General features: G+C 36.7%; 1 protein-coding gene across 1 annotated transcript in view; it reads left to right on the top strand.

Annotated features, from left to right (window-relative positions):
* Positions 1–20724, top strand: part of por (Protein-serine O-palmitoleoyltransferase por) — a 277914-nt gene that overhangs the window by 66215 nt on the left and 190975 nt on the right. The window contains exon 4 of the mRNA XM_090393431.1: positions 10449–10650. Coding sequence (XP_090249557.1) covers positions 10449–10650 — 202 coding nt within the window. The remainder of the gene's footprint in view (positions 1–10448; positions 10651–20724) is intronic.

Here is a 20724-nt window from a genome sequence, read left to right on the forward strand (position 1 = left end):
CGTGGAGTCACAGCTCAACATACTGACCTTAAACACATTCAAATTCTCTTCAAACACCACTCTCAGTCAAGGCATTCCAATCATTCACAACTCTGCATGCAAAAAACCTGCATTCTGGGGATGGCCTCTTGTTCTCCCCTGATCTCCCACCATTTTATAAAAAACCACTTTAACATTGATCCTATAACAACCCCTTACCAACTTATACATCTGTATCATATCACTCCTCTTCCTCCTATCCATTAAACTGTAAATTGCTGTTCTCCACCTTTCCTCATATTCAACATTCCAGAGATCATAAACTACCTTAGTCACTTCTGGACTCTTTTCAGCATCTCTGTGTACTTTTGAAAACCAGGTGACTAAATCTGCACACAGTTGGGACGAACTATGAGGAGTAGAGTTGATGTGGCCTTACAAGAAGACTTGAATAGACTGAGTGTATGGGCACAGGAGTGTGGGATGCCAGTTCAATGTTGCTAAATGTAAGGTTTTTTAAAATTTGGGAAACAAAGATGGGATGTAGAATTTATGCTTGGTGGGGATATATTTTTGGAGATGGAGAAAATAAGAGATCTTGAGGTGATGGTAGATAAGAATCTAAAATTTAGAGGATACATTACTAAAATTATGAGGACAACACAAGAAATTCTGGGAATGATGCAGAGGATATTGACTTTTGGAAACAAAAATGGGATGTAGAATTTATGCTTGGCGGGGATATATTTTTGGAGATGGAGAAAATAAGAAATCTTGAGGTGATGGTAAAAAAGAATCTAAAATTTAGAGGACACATTGCTAAAATTATGAGGACAACACCGAATTCTGGGAATGATGCAGAGGATATTGACTTGTAGAAGTAAGGAGATTCTTGTTCCATTCCGTAAGACTCTGATTAGGCCATACGGAATGGAACAAGAATCTCCTTACTTCTACAAGTAAATATCCTCTGAATCATTCCCAGAATTCGTTGTGTTGTCCTCATAATTTTAGCAATGTGTCCTCTAAATTTTAGATTCTAATTTACCATCACCTCAAGATTTCTTATTTTCTCCATCTCCAAAAATATATCCCCGCCAAGCATAAATTCTACATCCCATTTTTGTTTCCCAAAGTTTAAAAAACCTTACATTTAGCAACATTGAACTGGCATCCCACACTCCTGTGCCCATTTACTCAGTCTATTCAAGTCTTCTTGTAAGGCCACATCAACTCTACTCCTCATAGTTCGTCCCAACTTTGCATCATCTGCAGGCAACTGAATATCTCCATTCAAATCTTCCCCAATATCATTAACATACAGGTTAAACAGCAATGGCTCTAAAAACCCTGAAACACATCACTAGTGACTTTCCTCCTCTTCTGGGTTATTGCCCCCCCCATACACAATTTGCTGATACCTATCAGATAGCCAATCTCTGATCCAGTGCACTAGTCTAATATCCAACCCTATCTGCTCTAGTTCGACTATCAACTTGTCATGCAGTAATCTATCAAAAGCCTTTGCAAAAATCTAAGTTATACTACTGTGTATCCATCTCCTTTGTCCAATGAAGTCACCACCTCATTGTAAAAAGAAAGTAGATTACTAAACGTTAACTCCCTTTAGCAAATCCATGCTGTCCATCAAAGATAATACCATTGTTGTCGACCCAATTCAGGATCCTGGTTCTCACTAGCCTCTCCAACATTTTAACCACAAAAACTGAGACACAGATAGACCTATAATTTGATGCTTGAGTTCTGTCACCTCCCTTATGAAGTGGCACAATATTATCCTCCTTCCACTCTTTTTGAACTTGAACCAGTTCAAGACTCATATTAAACAAATATGTCAAGACAGATGCCAACTCCCTGGCACATTCCTTCAAAATGCTTAATGATATATTATCAAGTCCCATAGCCTTATTAACATTAAGTTTGCTCAATTCTCCATATACCTCTTGCTGACATACAGTCAATCTCTCCTCCTCATCTACCATGTCACATTCACAAGAATGAAACACGTTTATGAAGTGCTCATTAAATATCTCAGCTATATCCTCTGCAACAATTACTCTTATACCATTTTTTCTAATCAATGTCATCCTTCCATAAACTTTTTTTTTTTTTTTTGCTGGCTACATACTGAAACACAACTCCTTAGGATTCTTTTGTCTCTTTAGCTAACTGCTGCTCTTACTTCACTTTTGCTACCCTTACCAACAGAATTACTCTCCTTACCTGTTTTTTGTAATCCTCATGGAATTGATTATTATCACTCCTTTTATGCTGCCTTCAGAATGCCTTTTTCCTCTGTATCACATACTTAATCTCTTCATAATAACTAGTTAAATGGCTCTTCAGCTTCTTTGAAATTTTTTATGACTCTCACCCACAAAAGGTTGTAAACCTATAGTACATTAGTACTGTGAGTGGGCTAAGTTTTTTATTTCTGTTCAATTGAGACTACAATGATAGATCAGTTAGTAAAAGCCAATGCTTGTTTATCACAATGACTATGGGTTCGAATCACACATAAAGTATGAATGTTTGTGAGGTCCTACTCTGGATAAACTTGAATGTTTTCCTAAGTTTATAAAGATTGTGGGTTCCTCCCCCCTCCTGGGTAGGAGTTAGATGGATGAGTAATATCATTAAGCACGAGCTGCAGAAAATGAAAATGCTGTGGAGGGTATATAAAGAGAAAGGTGACCAGAAAACTCATGAACATTATAAGGCTCAGGCAAGAAAAAAAAGGTGACAGCATGACAAGGAAGGCAAAATTAGATTATGAGAAGAAACTAGCCGAGCATGCCAAAGGAAATCACAAATTCTTTCATTATGTGGCAAGTAAGAAGAAGAATGACTATGGAAGATTAATGAGTGATGATGGTCACAAGGAGACAGAAGTGGATAAAATAGTTGAGTTACTGAGTCACCACTTTGCAAGGATATATCATTCTAGTGAGGTTACTGCTTGAACCTATGTGACACACTGATGTGGGAACAGGGGTGGATGAATTGGAGGTTCTCAGGATATTGCAGAATCTCAATGTGAATACAGCTGTGGGATTAGATGGGATGTCAGCTAGGATTTTGCAAGAATTGGCGAGGGAACTGGCAATGCCTTTAACTAGGCTGTTTAAGTCTCAGCTCTGGTAGAGTTCCAAGGGAGTGTGAAAGAGCGCAAAATAATTCCTTTGCATAAGGGAGGTTCGAAGATTGCAGTAGAAAATTATAGACCAATTGTTATCTCAGGTGTTGGTGGTAAAAAAAGAGAATTCAAGAATGGGTAGATAAAAATACGATACTGTATGAGGGTCAACATGGCTTTGTGAAGGATCAGTCATGCCTTAGTAATTTGCTAATTTTTTATAATAGAGTAACAGCTGAGTTGGATAAAGGAAATGGCTACATGATGATTTTACTGGATTTTGCAAAGGCCTTTGACAGAATACCACACTGAACTATGTTATGCAAATTAGAACAAATGGGGATGGATATGACACGGGTTAAGTAGATAGGAGAGTGGGTGCTGGACAGATACCAAAAAAGTGGTATATGGAGGGGAAGAATTGAGGCAAAAAACAAGTGACTAGTGGTGTACTGCTTAGTGCTGGGACCATTGCTGTTTAATTTGTACATAAATGATATAGGAATTAACCTGAAAGGAAATATTCAGTTGTTTGCTGATGATGCAAAATTAGGTGGAGTAAGGCAATGTGGAGAGAGCTTTCAGGACAATTTAAATAGGGCTGTCAGTATGGGCAAAAGTTAATGGGTGTCAGTATAATGTTGAGAAATGTCAAGTTATGCATTTTGGCATAAATAGATTACAAGCTGTGTATCACATTGATGGAACTGTACTCCAGGAAAAATATGAAGCTAGACATTTAGGGATGGTGGTAGACAGAGTTGAAGTTTAGAGGACATATTGCTAAGGTAGCTCATAACATTACTCAGCTGTTGAAGAACACATTAACAAGTAGAGATAAGGAAGTTGTCATTCCTCTTTATAAGGCCTTGATATGCCCACATCTGGATTACTGTGCCCAAGTCTGGTCTCCTGGGTTTCTTGGGAAACAGTGGAGAGAATTCAGAGGCGAGTGACCAAGATGGTGAGTGGCCTATGGAATATTCTCTATGAGGATAGATTGATGGTGTGTGGATTGCAGAATTTTGGTTGATAGGAGAAAAAAGATGGGATATGATAGAAACATTTAAGTTGCTTAAAGGGTTTTATAGGATAGATGCAGGAGAAATATTTCAGCACTTGGCTAGAGGGACCAGAACAAGGAGTTATCCCTGGAAGTTGAATAAAGGTGTGATTAGTAGGGAGGACTAGATTTTTTGCTTGGAGAGTTGTGAATTAGTGGAATGGGTTGCCAGAGTCAGTTGTGAGTGCTTTGTCTGTCTGTTAATGGGTTCAAGGAGAGGTATGATAGATTGTGTGGATAGATTGGGTCTCCTGTGATGAGTCTTCAGACTCCGTGAAGGTGCCTGTATAATAATAATGATGATGATAATAATAATAATTATTATTATTATTTAATATATTTTTTATTTATTTTTCAAAATCTGGAAATCCTATTATAGAGACCAAACACAGAACCTCAGGCTTTCTGGCCTGCCTGGCCAAGCAGTTAGTATACCACCACCCTGTTTATTGGAAGAGTGAAGTGGCTTGACAAAGGTCCATATTTGTCTTTAGAGCAGGGTTCTGGATTATGAAACAATAAATTAAAAAAAACAAAAAAAATAAAATTGATGAAAATAGAAAAAAACATCCTTAATCTACCCGTGATAGAAAATTTACTATAGGTTTGCAAATAATTTTTCATGGATGGGAGCAGCATAAAAAATATAGCTTCCATTAAGCAGGGTGATGGTCTTACACTGTGATGAAATTCATCTCCTACCTAAAGGCATTTAGAAACATCCAGACCTGTAGTGGGATTTGAACCCACAACCTATTGTTTGAAGAGCAAAGCTATTTATTTGGTCAACCAAGCCAGCCAGTTACTCATAAAAGTGGCATGATTATCATATTTTTTGCCCTCTGTGCTCCTTTGTTATACTAACAAACTTCACCAAAATTTATCATGTTCCTTTTAACTTATAAACTTATAAAATTCTCATTACTAAAAAATAATCCTTCAATATCTGCCACCATATGGTGAGTATATGATAGCAATTGTTGTATGAGCTGCTGTAAGATAAGTTAATATTATATTTATTTTGTAATGGAATTGTGTAATATTTAGATTGAGTGTTGTATGCTATGTGTGATTGAAATGCAGCATTTGGTTAAATTTTAAGACAGCATTATTTTAAATGTTTAGTGCTCTAGAACAAAATGGAGATGAGAGGGGAAGAGCATTGTGTGTGTGGGTAAGTGCAAAAGACAGATAATAGAAATGGCAAAGATTTTTCTAGAATGGTACAGTGCAGTCAGTGTGATTATTCGTGCATGGGGAGATGTTATGGTTATGTGGAAAAGGTGAATAAGAGAGATGACAAAATGTGGGTATGCAGGAAGTGCAATATGCTGATGCCACTAAGCTTGTTTGAATCTGAGTAGGGAACATAACATCATAAGTGAAATGGATGCTAAGAAAGATTGCGCAAATGTTAAAAGATCATGTGAAACTGATGGCTTATAAAAGAATGCAATGACAGTGAAAAACAGAGTGCAATTAGTGGTAAGATAGTGAAAAAACGGACACAAGATTCGAAAGCAGGAGTTGGTGAAGATAAGGCAAGAGATGAAGTATGAAATGAAGAAAATTGTAGATATGTATTGAAGAGTGAAGAAGACTGAAATGAATGATGGCTGTATGAAAAAGGTAGTGAACCATATGTGGTGTTGTATGAGGATTCCATTATTAGAGGTGTGGTGAATGAGAGAATGTACAAAATTTGGGAGGTAGAATAAGCAGTGTGATTGAGGCATTATAATAATGACAGTAGGAACAATTTAGTTCAAAACAAGGAGAATGTATAAATGGATATCAGGAGGCATTGAGGAGAGTAAAAGATAACAGTGTTGTAGGAAAAGATAGAGTGTTGCTCAGGTATATAGTGATGACTTGAGGTAGAGAGCAAAGATCATAAATGACAGCAGAAATGTGTGAAGAGAAAGGAGTGCAGTTTGTGAATATGTGGGATGAGTTTGAGGGACTACAGAGGAGTGAATGACTGCATTTGAATGTTTTCAGGGAGTCATCTGGAGGGGCTGCTGCTAGAAGGGAAAGAATAAGAACTGTAGTGACTGGATCTGAGCAAGTAAGAAGCAATGTGGAATAGCAGAAGAGTAAGAGAGGAAGCATTGAAAGAGTACTAATGATCATCTCATTAGAGGATGTCATTATAAATGAGATGTTGAATCTCCTTTATAATGACAATATATCTAAATATATCTTTCCTCACAGAAGTCCTCATATAACTGGCAACCACCCAAGTAATCACTTCATGGTTACTCTCACCAATTGGGTGGTTGCCAGCTATATGAGGACTTCTGTGAGGAAAGATATATTTGGAACTAAAAGTTGGTGATTATGAAAAGCTCAGGAGACAGCTTGCAGCTGTCGCACGGAATGAAGAGTAGGGTGAAAAAGGAGATTAGTGCTGCTTGGATACTATTCAAGAACTATCTAGCAGAAGCAATGTCCAAATGTATTCCAGTGGTCAGAAGATTAAATAAGGTAGGCATGAAATGGACGGATGAATGAAGTGATTAAGCATGCAATTCAGTGTAAGAAAGCATTATAGAGGCATTGCAAGATGAGTGATAATGATCACGTTCACAAGGAGTACAAAGAATAGACAAAGTAGGTTACTTGGTTGGTAAGGATAGCAAAAGTGCAGTATGAGCAGCTAACTGCTGCTCACACTGCCCCCCCCCCCCCAAAAAAAAGCCTCGAGAATTCTTTCAATATGTAGCCAGCAGAAGAAAGAATTTGGAAGGGAGTGGAAAGAGAAGAGGTCTGACTGACTTTGAGTGAATCAGAGGTATATTTGAAATTGAATTAACTTGATGTTAATAAGGCTGTGGGATTAGATGATATATCACGGCATGTTTTGAGGGAATGTGCCAAGGAGTCTACATCTGCCTTGACATGCTTGTTTATTATGTGTCTTAAATTGGGTCAAGTTCCAAAAGAGTGGAAGGAAAGCAAAATTGTACAATTTTATAAGGGAAAAGTAACAGAACTCATGTTTCAAATTATAAAAGGAAGGTCATAGGTCATGTTTTCATGATCTGCTTACAGGTACATTTTTACATTATGTTACATTACACAAAAAATGTGTTGTAAATTTCTTACAAATTAAACTGCAGTACATTTTTGGCAAAAGTTACAAATTTCCCAAGGATGTAGTTAGGAATTAATGTACAGTGCATACAGAAAACTATGCAGAGAGGCATTTTAGTATGAAATATGTCCACCATGAACTGTGATGCAGCTCTCACAAGTGCTATGCTTAGCACCAAGTGATTCAGGAGTTCTTGAGGCAAATTGGCCCACTCCTCCTTTAGAGATCAAGGATAGGGCCTTGTTTGTTTTCTGGAGGGGAATTTCAAGCTGCAATGTGTCTCCCTGTTGCATCCCAAATGTGTTCTATTGGATTGAGATCTGGGGGGGGAGGGGTGTGCATGCTGGCCACTCGATTTGATTAATATCTTTGTTCCCCAGAAGTATCTCCACTACTTGTGTACAATGTGGTGTGGCATTGTCATCCATAAAAATGAATTGTCTACAGCACCACGGAACAGTTGAAAATGCCGTTGAAGAACATTGCAATATAGTTCACCAGTCAAAGTCCCCCTTTTCCAGTACTTGTAGCTCGGTGCTACCATTAAGCATAATACCCCCCCCCCTTCCACACACACACACACACACACACACCATGACTCCATCACTGCCATATCTATCCCTTTCAAGAATGTTCTCGCAATGGTAAGCAATATCATTTTCACAACAGATTAAGTATCATCTAGAATCAGAGGAAAGACTAAAATGACTCTCATCTGTAAAGAATACGTTAGTGCACTGGTGTCTTATCTAATTTTTATGGATACAACACCATTGAAAATGTGCCCTACAATGAGCTGTGAATAAAGGGACACAATACAGGTCTTCCAGTGTATAGACCTACTTGTCGCAGATGTCTTGCCACAATTTGTTGAGATATCCACATACCTGTGCTTGAATGGAGCCAACTTGCAAGCTGACCTGGCGTTGTGCGTTGATTACATTTTACTGTTATAACCCAAAATCTGTCTTTGTGCTCTGTGGTAGAGTGAGGTCAACCTCTTAGCAAATGTCTGGAACAAATTCCATTGCTTTGAAACACTGCCCCAAGTCTAGATACATTTCTCTGTGAGATTCCAAGTGGTCTGGTAATATCAGTAATTCTGTGGCCTTCTTCAAGCTTTTCAATAATTCTTTCCTGCATGAAATCATCTAGTGATGTCTTTGAGACATTACAAGACATCCAAGTTTGCAACTTTTTCCCTTCACAAAAAGAGCTTCCTTCAAACACAATTTGCTTACCGTAGCTGTTTGCCTTTTATCCTGTTGAGTGCTACCACATGACTCCTTTGCATGCAATCTGAGAATTTGAATGTGTACTTGCTTTCTATTCAAAATCACCAGTTATAAAAATTGCCACAAGCTGATTCATCTTGTGGCAATTTTTATAACTGATGATTTTGAATATTTGTGGTTGTAATCTTCAGAAATAGTGTTCATCCTTAGGTTTTGAATACCAGTGTATTACAATAAAGTGACAGGTGATTGGATAAGAGAAGTGGATATACATTGACTTAGATTCTACAAAGATTTTTGATAGATTTCCACATGATGTGTTTATAGTTAAATTGTTCCAATTTAACTATAACAATTATCCCATTGGATTGGCAATTGGTTCTCTAATTCATATGAGCAAGTTGTGTGTGAGGAGCATTATCTTGGAAGAGGAAAGTCACTACTGTCGTGCTTTTAGGGTTATTACTGTTTAACTTCAATGTTAGTAATACTTTCAAAGGTGATCCAAAGTTGGGAAGATCTATGAGGAATAGAGTAGATATTGTGGCTTTACAAAAGGACTTGAATAGGCTTAGTGAATGGGCATGATAATTGAGTTACCATTTCAGTGTTGCAAAGCATAAGGTTTAAAAATCGGAAAACAAAGATGTCGTCATGCACAGTATACAATTGGTGAGGATATACTGGAGGAGGGGAGGAAATAAATGATTTGGGGATTGATGGTAGCTAGGGACCTAAATTTTGGATAACACTGCTAATATTGTGAGGACTGTACAATGAATTCTGGCAATGATGCAGAGGACTTCTAGAAGTGAGGTGATTATGATTCCATTGTATAAAGCCTTAATTAGACCACGTGTGGACTGTTCACAGATTTGGTCACCTGGTTTTCAAATGGATGAAGAGATATTGGAAAGGGTCCAGAAGTGATTGACTGAAGTGATTTCTGATCTCTCAAACATTAAGTATGAAGAAAGATTGAGAAGATGCAATTTACAGAGTAGTGGATAGGAGGAGGAGGATATGATAGAGATGTATAAGTTGATAAGGGGTTCTTATCAGATTAACCTTGAAGAGCTAAATTAACAATGCCTAGAAATTCTTGTTTAATCCTTTAAGTGTAAGCAAATAAAGTTTGCAAGTGAAATTTTTTCACTACTAAGCTACTTGACTTCACATTAATTGCTTTAGTAGGATACTAAGTATTCTTAGTATAATTGAAGTAGTATGTGAAATCAGCCTCTGTATACAAGTGGCCTAGTTGTGAAGAAACTTCATGTGCAAACTTTGAATAGAGGTTAATGACTTCACATTAATTGCCTCAGTATCCTCCTATCCTTAGTAGGATAATAAGTATCCTTAGTATTATTGCTGTAATATGTAAAGTCATTAGCTTCATACAAGTAGCCTAGTCGTGAAGAAGCTTAACATTAATTGCTGTTATATCTTTGTATCCTTAATATAATTGCCTAAATATGTAAGTCATTAGTCTTTATCTACAAGTAGCCTAGTCATTAAGAAACTTCATGCACAAACCTTATTTTCTTATGCTTGGATAAAGGATTAAACAAGAATATAATTTATTGGCATTTTTAATTTACAACAAAGTGAAAAAACTTCCTCTAATATTGAAGAAGTTTTTCTTAGAATGGTGGAAGAACAAGAATTCATCCCTGAGCATAGGAGTGAGAAATAGATTTTTTGTATGTAAAGTGGTGAATGATTGGAATGCATTGCCTGAGAATGTGAATGTATTTAAGGCATGGTATGATGAGTGACTGAAGGACTTCTTATGATGAGTTCACTCCATGGAAGTCTGATGATAATAATGTTAATTGTAATATGATTACAGAATGTAAACTGTTGCAAACCAGACCAGAGACCAAAATATTACATAAAATGTTTTGTTTTATCCAGGTTTTATACCAGTTTCTTGGGTTCATGTGACATCACTGTGTACTGGATTATATTGTTTATATATATTTTTTGGCACTGAACTATCATACGTTGTTTCTTTGGCACTCGTGGGGTATATCATATTGTATGGAATCCATTTAACCATAGGAAAGTATCGAGGAATAATATGTGTCATCTCATGTGTTGTTTTTCTGTTAGGGTGGTAAGTACATCATTTATTTTTAAAATGTACAATGCAATTAATATTGGCAGTGTTGAGCATCATTAATTCATGTTACATTATTTCATTGTTAATTTTATTTATGTAATATCTAATATCTATTTATGTAATATTCAATTACTAGTGAAATAGTAATTGAAACAGCAATATACATGCCTAATCTATCATTTGTTCCAACTTCCTGCATGTGATTTTCATTGGATTGGTATTCAATCGTCTATCATTGTTTGAAGAATTGATAATTGCATATATAGGTATCCCTTGCTTAACGCGAATTTGATTATTGCAGCGAAATTAATTGCGACAATCTCTTTATATATACGCAGCAAGAGTTTTAATTAACGTATCTTTAAATGTACCATGCAAGTCTCGAGGAGTGTTTCCTAGCCCAGAGAAAGAAAGTCATGAGCATGATGATGTCATTCCTCCCATTAAGCATCAAGAGTAGGTGTATTACAAGCTCCAATTGTTGAAGATTGGTCTGTCTTATTTTTGTCCGGAAGTTGAAGCTTATTGCAAGAGAAATAACTTGGCTTTCAAAGCTCTTTTGCTTTTAGCTAATGCACCTGGTCATCCAAATTCTCTTAATGATCTGTGTGAGAATGGGAAAGTTTTATTTTTTCCACCAAATACGACATCATTGCTACAACCCATGGACATGGGCATCATTGCAACTTTTGAAAGCCTATTTTCTTAAAAAGACATTCTCAAAGGCAGTAGAAACAACAGCGGGAGAAAATGCGATTATGCTCCAAGAATTTTGGAAAAATTTTAACCTTAAACATGCAATTGAAAACATTCATAACTCGTGGGAACAAGTGCCTTCTAGCTGCATGAGCTGTTTGGAAAAACCTTTTGCCAGAATGTGCAGACTTAGGTGGTTTTCAAATTCTGTGAACAACGTGGTTGAAGAAATCGTTGCAGTTGGTGAAGACCTTGTTTTGATGGTGTTGATGCAGAAAATGTTAAAGAATTATTGGATTCAAAAGATTTCAGTGACAATGGTCTTCTTGAAATTGAACAACAATGCACATATGAAGACAACTAACAAATGGAATGTGAAGATCAGGTTCTAAAGGAGTTAACAATCAAAGAACTGGATGGAATATTTCACAGTTTAGAATCGCTTAAGCAGCAAGTAATGGATATGGATCCAGATGCTAATCGAAGAATGCTTGTTTGCTGAGGTCTGGAGAGTCATTTTGCTTGTTATCGTAGAATTTATGCCGATAACAGAAAAACTAAAACTGTTCAAACGACTCTTGATAACTTCTTTTGATAAAAAAATTGCAGTAACTAATGTAGGTACAAGTATTTATTAAACATTTACTTTGCATTCATTGTTTATCCTTCCTAAAAGAATACCATGTAAAACGAATTATTAATAAATAATTGATCATGGAAGAATTGTAATTTTTACCATTGATTATTATATTTGATTAACGAATTTGATATATGTGGTAACATCCAGGGATTAATTAATCACATTAATCAAGGGATATCTGTATTCATTTTTTTTTATCACAATGCAGTAATTAGCTTTTATTTAACAATGACTTTTCTTATATAGTGAGTCACCTAGCACGTGGCCTAACATTTAAAGAGTCTGAAAATTGATTGTTCTGATATTGATTACTTGGAGTTTTGTTCTGTCACCAGAATATTAAACTCTGACTTAACACCCATTGAGTCCAAAAGTGAATCACTCCATGATATAATTTATTTGGGTCACTGTAGGGTCACTTTTTAAGAACTTGGTTGTAACCACATCCAAGTTCTTCATCCTCAAGTCCTCCACCACCAGCTCTTTCCATTTCTTTCTTGCCATCCTTGCTTCCTCCTTCCCTGAACATCCATCTGTATGACTTTTCTTCCTACATACTTGTCCTCTCTCCTCATCACATGACCAAACCATCTCAACCTTGCCTCCTGTATCTTTGCTCCTAAGTTTGTAACTTTCACCATTACCCTTACATAGGCATTTCTCAGATGATCTTTTCTGGTCACACCACACATCCACCTAAGCGTTCTCATCTCCACCACCTTCCCCCTGCTGATGTTATTTTTCCTCCAGGCCACAGTTTCCATAGCATACGTCATAGCTGGTCTCACTACTTTCCTGTGGATTTTGCCTTTTAGATTGATCGCACCCTCTTATCACATAGCACTCCAGCCATCTCTCTCTCTCCAGTTCCTTCATCCAGCTTGTATCCTGCTTCCTTCTCAGCCTCTCCATCCTCTTTCACTGTTGAACCTAAGTATCTAAAGTCCCTAACTTTCCTAATGACATTTCCTTCCAGTTCCAGATCTGTCTCCTGGCTGCCATCCACTTTGCAACACACACATACTCTGTTTTACTTCTGCTTAGTCTCATACCTCTCTCTCTTCCAGTACTTTCCTTCATCTTTACAGTTTAGCTGTCACTTCTTCTCTTGATTCTGCACACAGCATGGTGTCATTTGCATACAACATTGTTTAAGGCGCATTTTCTCTCGCCTCCATTGCCACCTCCATCACAATATTAAACAGGAATGAACTTAATGCTGACCTTTGATGCAACTGTCACTTGAAAACTTTGTCTCTCCTAGGCAGGTACATACTAGTCTTCACATTTCTGTACATCTTCTACACCAACCTGACATATTTCTCCGGTACCTTCTCCCTCAGACACCTCAGACTTCTTGCTTTGGCACTCTTTTGTACACTTTCTCCAGATCAGTAAACACCAGATGCAGCTCCTGTTGTTTCTCTCCAAACTTTTCCATCATCCGCTGTAACTCAAAGATAGCATCTGTCATCGATCGACTGCAATCTCCACCTCCTTCCTCAGTCTTCCATCAAGCATAGGATTTTCTAGGATTTTTATTGTGTGGGACATCAACTTTATTCCTCTATAATTCTTTGTCTTGTGCATCCCCCTTTACCCTTGTAGATGGGGACAAGAGTACTTTCCCTCCACTCCTCAGGTATATTTTCCTGTTGGCAAAACTTTTATGAATAGGTCACACAGCAGGTCAATTCCCTCTTTCCCAGTGCATTCCATGCCTCCACTGGGATCCTGTCAGGACCCTTTCACAGTCCCTATTCTGTCTTCCTATGTGTCTGCTCAAATCTCCTCCGACAATCACATCTCGTTTTCTTACAGCTCCCTCATTTCTTCATCTAGCATGTTCCAGAACTCATCTTTCTCCTCTGCTGTACATCCAACTTTCAGGACATATGCACATAAGATGAATGACCACTTGCTCTTCTCCAAGACCCAGTTTCATTCACATTATCCTGCCGTTCCTCCTACCCACTTCCAGTACTATGCCCTTTATTCTGCCACATGCCACAATTTCGACACAATTTCTTTATTTGCTCCAGAATATAATAGTTTATACCTATATCCCAGTTCCTTCACTTTTTTCCTCTTCCATCTTGTCTCCTGTACACATAAAATGTCCAACTTCCTCTTCCTCATCATGTCTGCCATCTCTCTTCCCCCTCCAGTCATGCTTCCAACATTCTCTTCACCCGCTGGGCTTGCTTCTTTAACTGCATCTGCCCTTGCAGTAGCCCTCTTCCACTTCTCGCAGCTATAGAGTGATATAGCTATACATCACTTAAGGGGTATGCCATAGCCCTTGTATCACTTTCCTGACTAATTTGATCATAGCTAGAATTGGCAGTGAACTTTTACGACCAGATGCCCTTCCTGACATCAACCCTCGCCATTTATTCAGGTTTGGGACTGGATAAACGATGAACCTATTGGGGCTAGCTTGCCCCCTTTGGTGGCTGCATAAGATGAATTGACATAGCAAAATAGGAAAGATTTACCCCTAGCCCTTGAATACTCTAATAGCATTGGGGGAGAAGGAGCAAGAAGAGAAGAAAGAAGTAAAGAAAGAATGGGAGGGACCAGTCTACAGATAATATAACAGATATATGCATGGTCCAGCATCAGGTACCTCGGGTTTGCCATGCCCATACTCACTAAAGTGAGCCCTTGAGATAAATAAATATGTTACTATAACCATATAAATAAATAAATAAGAATAAATTAACAGTAATTTAATTCTTTACCCTTGGTTGGTTAGATAACTCCAGGTTCCCGTTTTTTGGGATTAGTACATTGACATTCAGTATCGCTATGTTGCTGCACAAATTAATGAAGCTAGTTAAATTTTCACAATATTTAATTTTACTATAAACATATGCACAAGAAGTAATTAATCATAAAAACTTTATGTAACCAATCATAAATTTAACATTAAAGAACTTAAATATTCCTTCTCATGTCCTATTTATTGATTAGGAATAAACATAAATTAATTCTACCAATTAAATCTAGCATTTTCACTTAGCATGTGTAAGTTCGTTTAACATTTAATAGCTTCCTTTAATGTTAACAGTCTTTTGACTTTCAACATGCACTTAATGTATCATAAACAATACAAAATTATTTTTACTAAATAAAGAATGGGGACATATTACTTGAATAGTCCATGTTCAACTCTTACTTCCTTTAACATTCATGATGAACTCTGAATTCTTCAGGAATATAATTATCACTTCAGTATACGTTTGCTACACAGTTCCTTTTCACTTGAACAAAAATGTTCTTTAACTTCCTACTGTTTCTCTTTACTTTGACACTGACTTCTTCTATAAACGAACTACTCCTCTTTATTATTATTATTATTGCATGACACCAAAGACTCATTGAGGGAGGGCACTTATTCTACAACTCTGTCTCCACCACTCAATACACCAACTACAATGAACCACAACTACCATAATTATCCACACTAATGCCATCTACCACCCACCACTTTCATAGACAATCGCAAACATCCATGCCCACAGTGGTATTCAAACCTGCAGCTTTTAGGCTGGAGGGCGCATACGCTAACCACTCAGCCAACCAGGCCAGCGAATGCCTTTTCTGCCAACGAATATTTTCCAAACACAACTTCCAGTCATCTTTGCTTCTTACCGTCGGATTTTTCTGCCAACCTTGTGACTACATCTGTGTGACCTCCATGTGACGACCAATGCACAACGCCTCACATTGTGATGCTCCGGATGAGATGCCCTCTATATCCTCTCCCTTGTCTCCAAAAGCGACAGCTTTTATACAAGTCTTATACTTCATGTGCATACTTGTTTTCCGAGATTCACAGCATGGACTTACATTATACGTGTGTTATACTGATATCACCACTCTCACAAATTTGAATAACACATGATTTGCATTATGAATACAATTTACATATCTGAAACATATTTCTCACAGGTAATAAATTTTTTTCACAAACAAAAACTTGTAAACATGTTACATGAAAATAAAGCAAATATGTTACATGAAACATCCATGTGAGATTTTACAAACTATCTGTAAATTAACTTTGTAAGTTTTTGAAGTAAAAAGGTTCGTTTTTAATTGAAATCAATGTTCTAAATGTTTCTTCATTACATCACTGTTGCTTTAGATCACATATGGGCAACCCCTGTCCTGCGTGCCGGATCCAACTCTCTACTTCTTTTGATCCGGCCTTAATCTATTTCAGCGAAGTTGGTCTGATTCATGGTGGGAGAAAGCATGGTGTGTTCTACTAACTCACATTAAGCTGACGTCATATGACTTGTGCAAAACACACTATGTTTTCTCCAACCAAGGTCTCTTTCTCACTTTGACTAGTGGCGTGTGTGAACGTGTTACAACATGTCAGTTCGGTACTTGCATTGGTGTTGTGCTTTGTTCAGTGCCTGCGGTGTAGAAGACAGTTTTTGTTTGACAGTCCTAAATATCGCTTATAAATTTGGGACAATGTCAGGGGTTATTGCAAAAAAAAAGAAAAGTAGATGCAGAGAATTGTCAATTTCAAGACAACTGGACGAAGGATTATTATTTTATTCTGAATAAAGGTTTGCCTGTATGTTTGCTGTGCAAGGAATCTGTATCTGTCAACAAAGAATACAACTTGAAGAGACACTTTACTTTGAGACATGCAGATCACCCAAAAATTGGATAACTACGAAAAGATGAAATACTGAAGTTGAAGAAGAACTTGGATACCTAGCAGCAAATGTTCAACAAGCAAAGAACTCAGCACCACAGCATTGTCAAAGCCAGCTTTGTGATAAGCGAAAAAATCGCTAAGCATTCTAAGTCATTTGGTGAAGGAGAATTTATCAAAGAATGTCTGCTGGATGTTGCAAGTATAATATGTCCTGAAAAGAAAAAAGTCTTCGAGAATATTCGTTTGTCGAGACGTACTGTTGTCTGACAAATAGAAATTACGGCTGATGATATCAAAAAAAAGTTTAAAAGAGAAGATTGCTAGATTGGAAGCATTTTCAATTGCTTTGGATAACAGCACCGATGCCTTGATACAGCACAACTAGCAATATTTATTCAAGGAGTTGATGCGGATTTCAACATCACAGAAGAATTATTGGTGCTTCAGCCGTTAAAAGGAACAACTACCGGTGAAAATATATTTGAAACAGTCAACACAATCTTCGAGAGATTTGGGCTTAAATGGAGTTCACTATCTGGCACATGCACTGATGGAGCCCCTGCAATGGTTGATACACAGAAGTGATTTATTGGAATAGTTCATGAAAGAGCAATAGAACTACAGATCCATCGAGAAAATTTAACAAATTTTCACTGCATTATCCACCAACAAAATCTGTGTGCAAGATCGATTAAATTCACAAATGTTATGGAAGTTGTAGTAGCCAGTATTAACTTTATTAAGTCACATGCACTTAATCACCGCCAATTTAAGGAGTATTTGGCAGACCTATTTTCGGATTATGAAGATGTGTCTTATTATTGTGAAGTGAGGTGGTTGAGTAAAGGTAAAATGTTAAAACGATTTTATGATCTGAGACAAGACATTGCAGATTTTATGGACATAAAAGGAAACACAATTAACCAAGTAAAAGATGATGAGTGGGTGTGTGATTTAGCATTCCTTGTAGATGTCACCAGATACTTAAACGAACTGAATTTTAAATTGCAAAAAACAAGGACAATTGGTTCATGAACTGCATGGACATGTCAAAGCTCTTTGTAATAAACTAAGATTGTTGGAAAGTCAGATAAGAGCTAAAAATTGTTATCATTTTCCTACTCTAGCAACTCATTACAATATCCCTTATAATTGTTATGGAGATGAACTGAAGGCACTAATAGACAATTTGATAGAAGGTTTGCTGACTTCAAAAACAAAGACTCCACATTCACTATATTTTCTCGTCCGATGGATGCTGATGTAAATGATTCGCCAGAAAACCTACAGATGGAACTTATTGAGCTTCAGGCGGATTTATTGCTAAAATCACAATTTAACAACATTGCTTTGACAGAATTTTATAAATTTTATTTGGTAGAAGAAAAATATACAAATTGATGCGCCTTTTCAAGAAAAATCATTTGTCTTTTCGGCAGTACATATATATGTGAACAGTTTTTTCAAGGATGAAATACAATAAATCAAAAATTTGGACAAGAATAACGGACGAAAATCTCGAAAATTCTATGCGATTATCCTTAAGTAATATTAACGTCAATATTGATAGTCTCATAGTTGAAGTACAATGCCAATCTTCACAATAATTGTTATGTCGTTCATTATATTATAAAATTTATGTAGAACTTTATACCAAAGCATTATATTATAAATAAATGACATATGAAGTAGCAACTTGTTTTAATTCATTTAATATTAATTTATTTTATTTAATAATTTGGTCCGGCCCTTGACACGGAGACAGAATGATAATTTGGCCCCCCGAACTAGGAAAGGTTGCTCATGCCTTCTTTAGATGAAAAGACACCAATTTTAATAAAATATGATTATCAAGGAATAAAATTATTGAACATTACCTTAAAAATATGTACAAAAATTATTAAAGAAGAATTAGAATCAAGATTAATTATAACAATGAACAACAAGGATTCCATAAGGGGAGATCATATACTGATGCTATACAGTATTTATTGTAAAGAAAATAACAGAAAAAACAATGGAATGAAACAAACTGAAATTTGTGTTTTATTGACTTAGAAGGATTTCAGCAGAATCAGATTACAGAATGTCCATCTACAGGAAGTGGATGATATTCGAGATCTGGGAATGATAATTGATAGTAGGCTGAAGTTTAGAGGACATTTTGCAAGTGTTGCAAAGCCTGCACTTCTTATTGGCACTATAATAAGTACATTGACATATAGGGATAAGGAGTTGGTTGTGCCACTACTCAGATCTAACTTGGACTTTTGTGCTCAGATTTAGTCACTGAGTTTGATCGTGATGTGGAAATAACATAAAAGGTTCAGAGACAAGTGACTAAGACAATATTAGAACTTTGGAATGTTGGTTAGAGAGAGAGAGAGAGAGAGAGTTAAAGGAAGAGATTTCCCTCCACTAAACTCTGTTAATTACAGTTTAGTGGATGGAAAGAGGTGATATGATAGAAGCATTTAAGTTAGTGAGGGGATTTGATGGATTAAAACAGAGGGCATTATAGAAAGGGTAGAAGATGAGCGGGGAAGAACCAGAGGCCATCCCTGGAAGTTATGTAAGAGTGTGGTGAAAGGTGTGAGAAGTCAATTTTTTAGGCTGAAGGGAGTGTTAACGATTTTAAGGTTCAGTGATATATATGTTGTCAGTTGAATGAACTTTCCACAATGAGTCTACTGACTTGATGGAGGATGTCATAATAATAATAAAATATCAAAATGACCAACGATAAATACAAAAAAAAAAAAAAAAAAGAAAAGATAAAGAGCATGTAATACAATATCACAATATGCAGAAAAATCCACATATGTAAAAGGAATCAAAAATGGCAATTCTTTTAGTCCATCTTCACTTAATTATCAATGAAACAATAACAGAATTTAAGAAACAGAAATTGAATGGAATAAAACTCAGAAAATAAAATTTAAATTTGGTTAGATATGCAGATGATGTAGTATTGCTTTGCAGGAAATGAAGTCCAAAGGCAATTATTGCAATTCCAAGAGATTATTATTATTACAGACTATTCCATGGAGTCCTTGGACTCATCGAAGGAGGTGCTAAACATCAAGTACTATCTGACATTTCCGCAGTATCTATCATACTTTGCTTTGAACACAATCAAAATCGTGGCACCCACAACAGACTCTGGCACCCTATTCCACTCATTCACCATTCTCCAAGCAAAAAATCTAGTTCTAACACCCTTGCTAACTACATTCTTGCTCAGTTTCCAAGGATGGCCCTTAGTTATTTCATCTCTAGATCTGTTCTGAAAAATTTCCTTTAAAAATTAATCTTGCAAAAACTTTTCAGTAATTTGTGTCAATCATATTATTCCTTTTCTACCTACCAACCAATTTCTGAAACCCACATATCTTCAATCTGTTCTTGTAAGGTTCATTCCATAGACCTGCTACCATTTTGGTCACTTGCCTCTGGATCTAATTCACCTCTTCCTCATCACCAAGAAACCAAGGTGACCAGATCTGCACGCATCAGTCAAGATGGAGTTTTATCTAGACTCGATAAAGAGGAATAATAATAACCTGCTTGTCAAAGTATTCTTCTGTAACCAAGTAATCTGATGAGCTACTTTAGCCACTTTTGCTATGTTCCCTCTAAACTTTAACTTCCTTTCCACTAACACTCCCATATCTCTGGGAGTGGAGTGTTAGTGGAAAGTGTTAGTGTTAACATCATTTGTATTAACTATTGCTGTACCCAATTTTGCATCATCAGCAAATAATTGACCATTTCCTTTCCTATACATTCATGTACAAATTAAATAGCAGTAGCTTAAGAACAGAGCCCTGTGGCATGCCACTAGTCAGAGGTCTTCTTCTGGACTCTACTTCTGAGTAAACTACTCTCTGATATCTCTGTATAAACCACCTTATCAACTTCACCAACTTTATATCTATCCCCATGTACTGTGGTTTATTGATTAGAATTCTGTGCAGTATCACTGTAAAGCCATTACCTTTATCTAACTCAGTTGTCACCAGTGGTGAGCTATACGGGGCTTGCGCGA

Source organism: Typopeltis vanoorti, chromosome 5 (assembly GCF_054136105.1).
Source record: "Typopeltis vanoorti isolate ZY-2024b chromosome 5, IOZ_Tvanoo_1.0, whole genome shotgun sequence".
Taxonomy (NCBI): domain Eukaryota; kingdom Metazoa; phylum Arthropoda; class Arachnida; order Uropygi; family Thelyphonidae; genus Typopeltis; species Typopeltis vanoorti.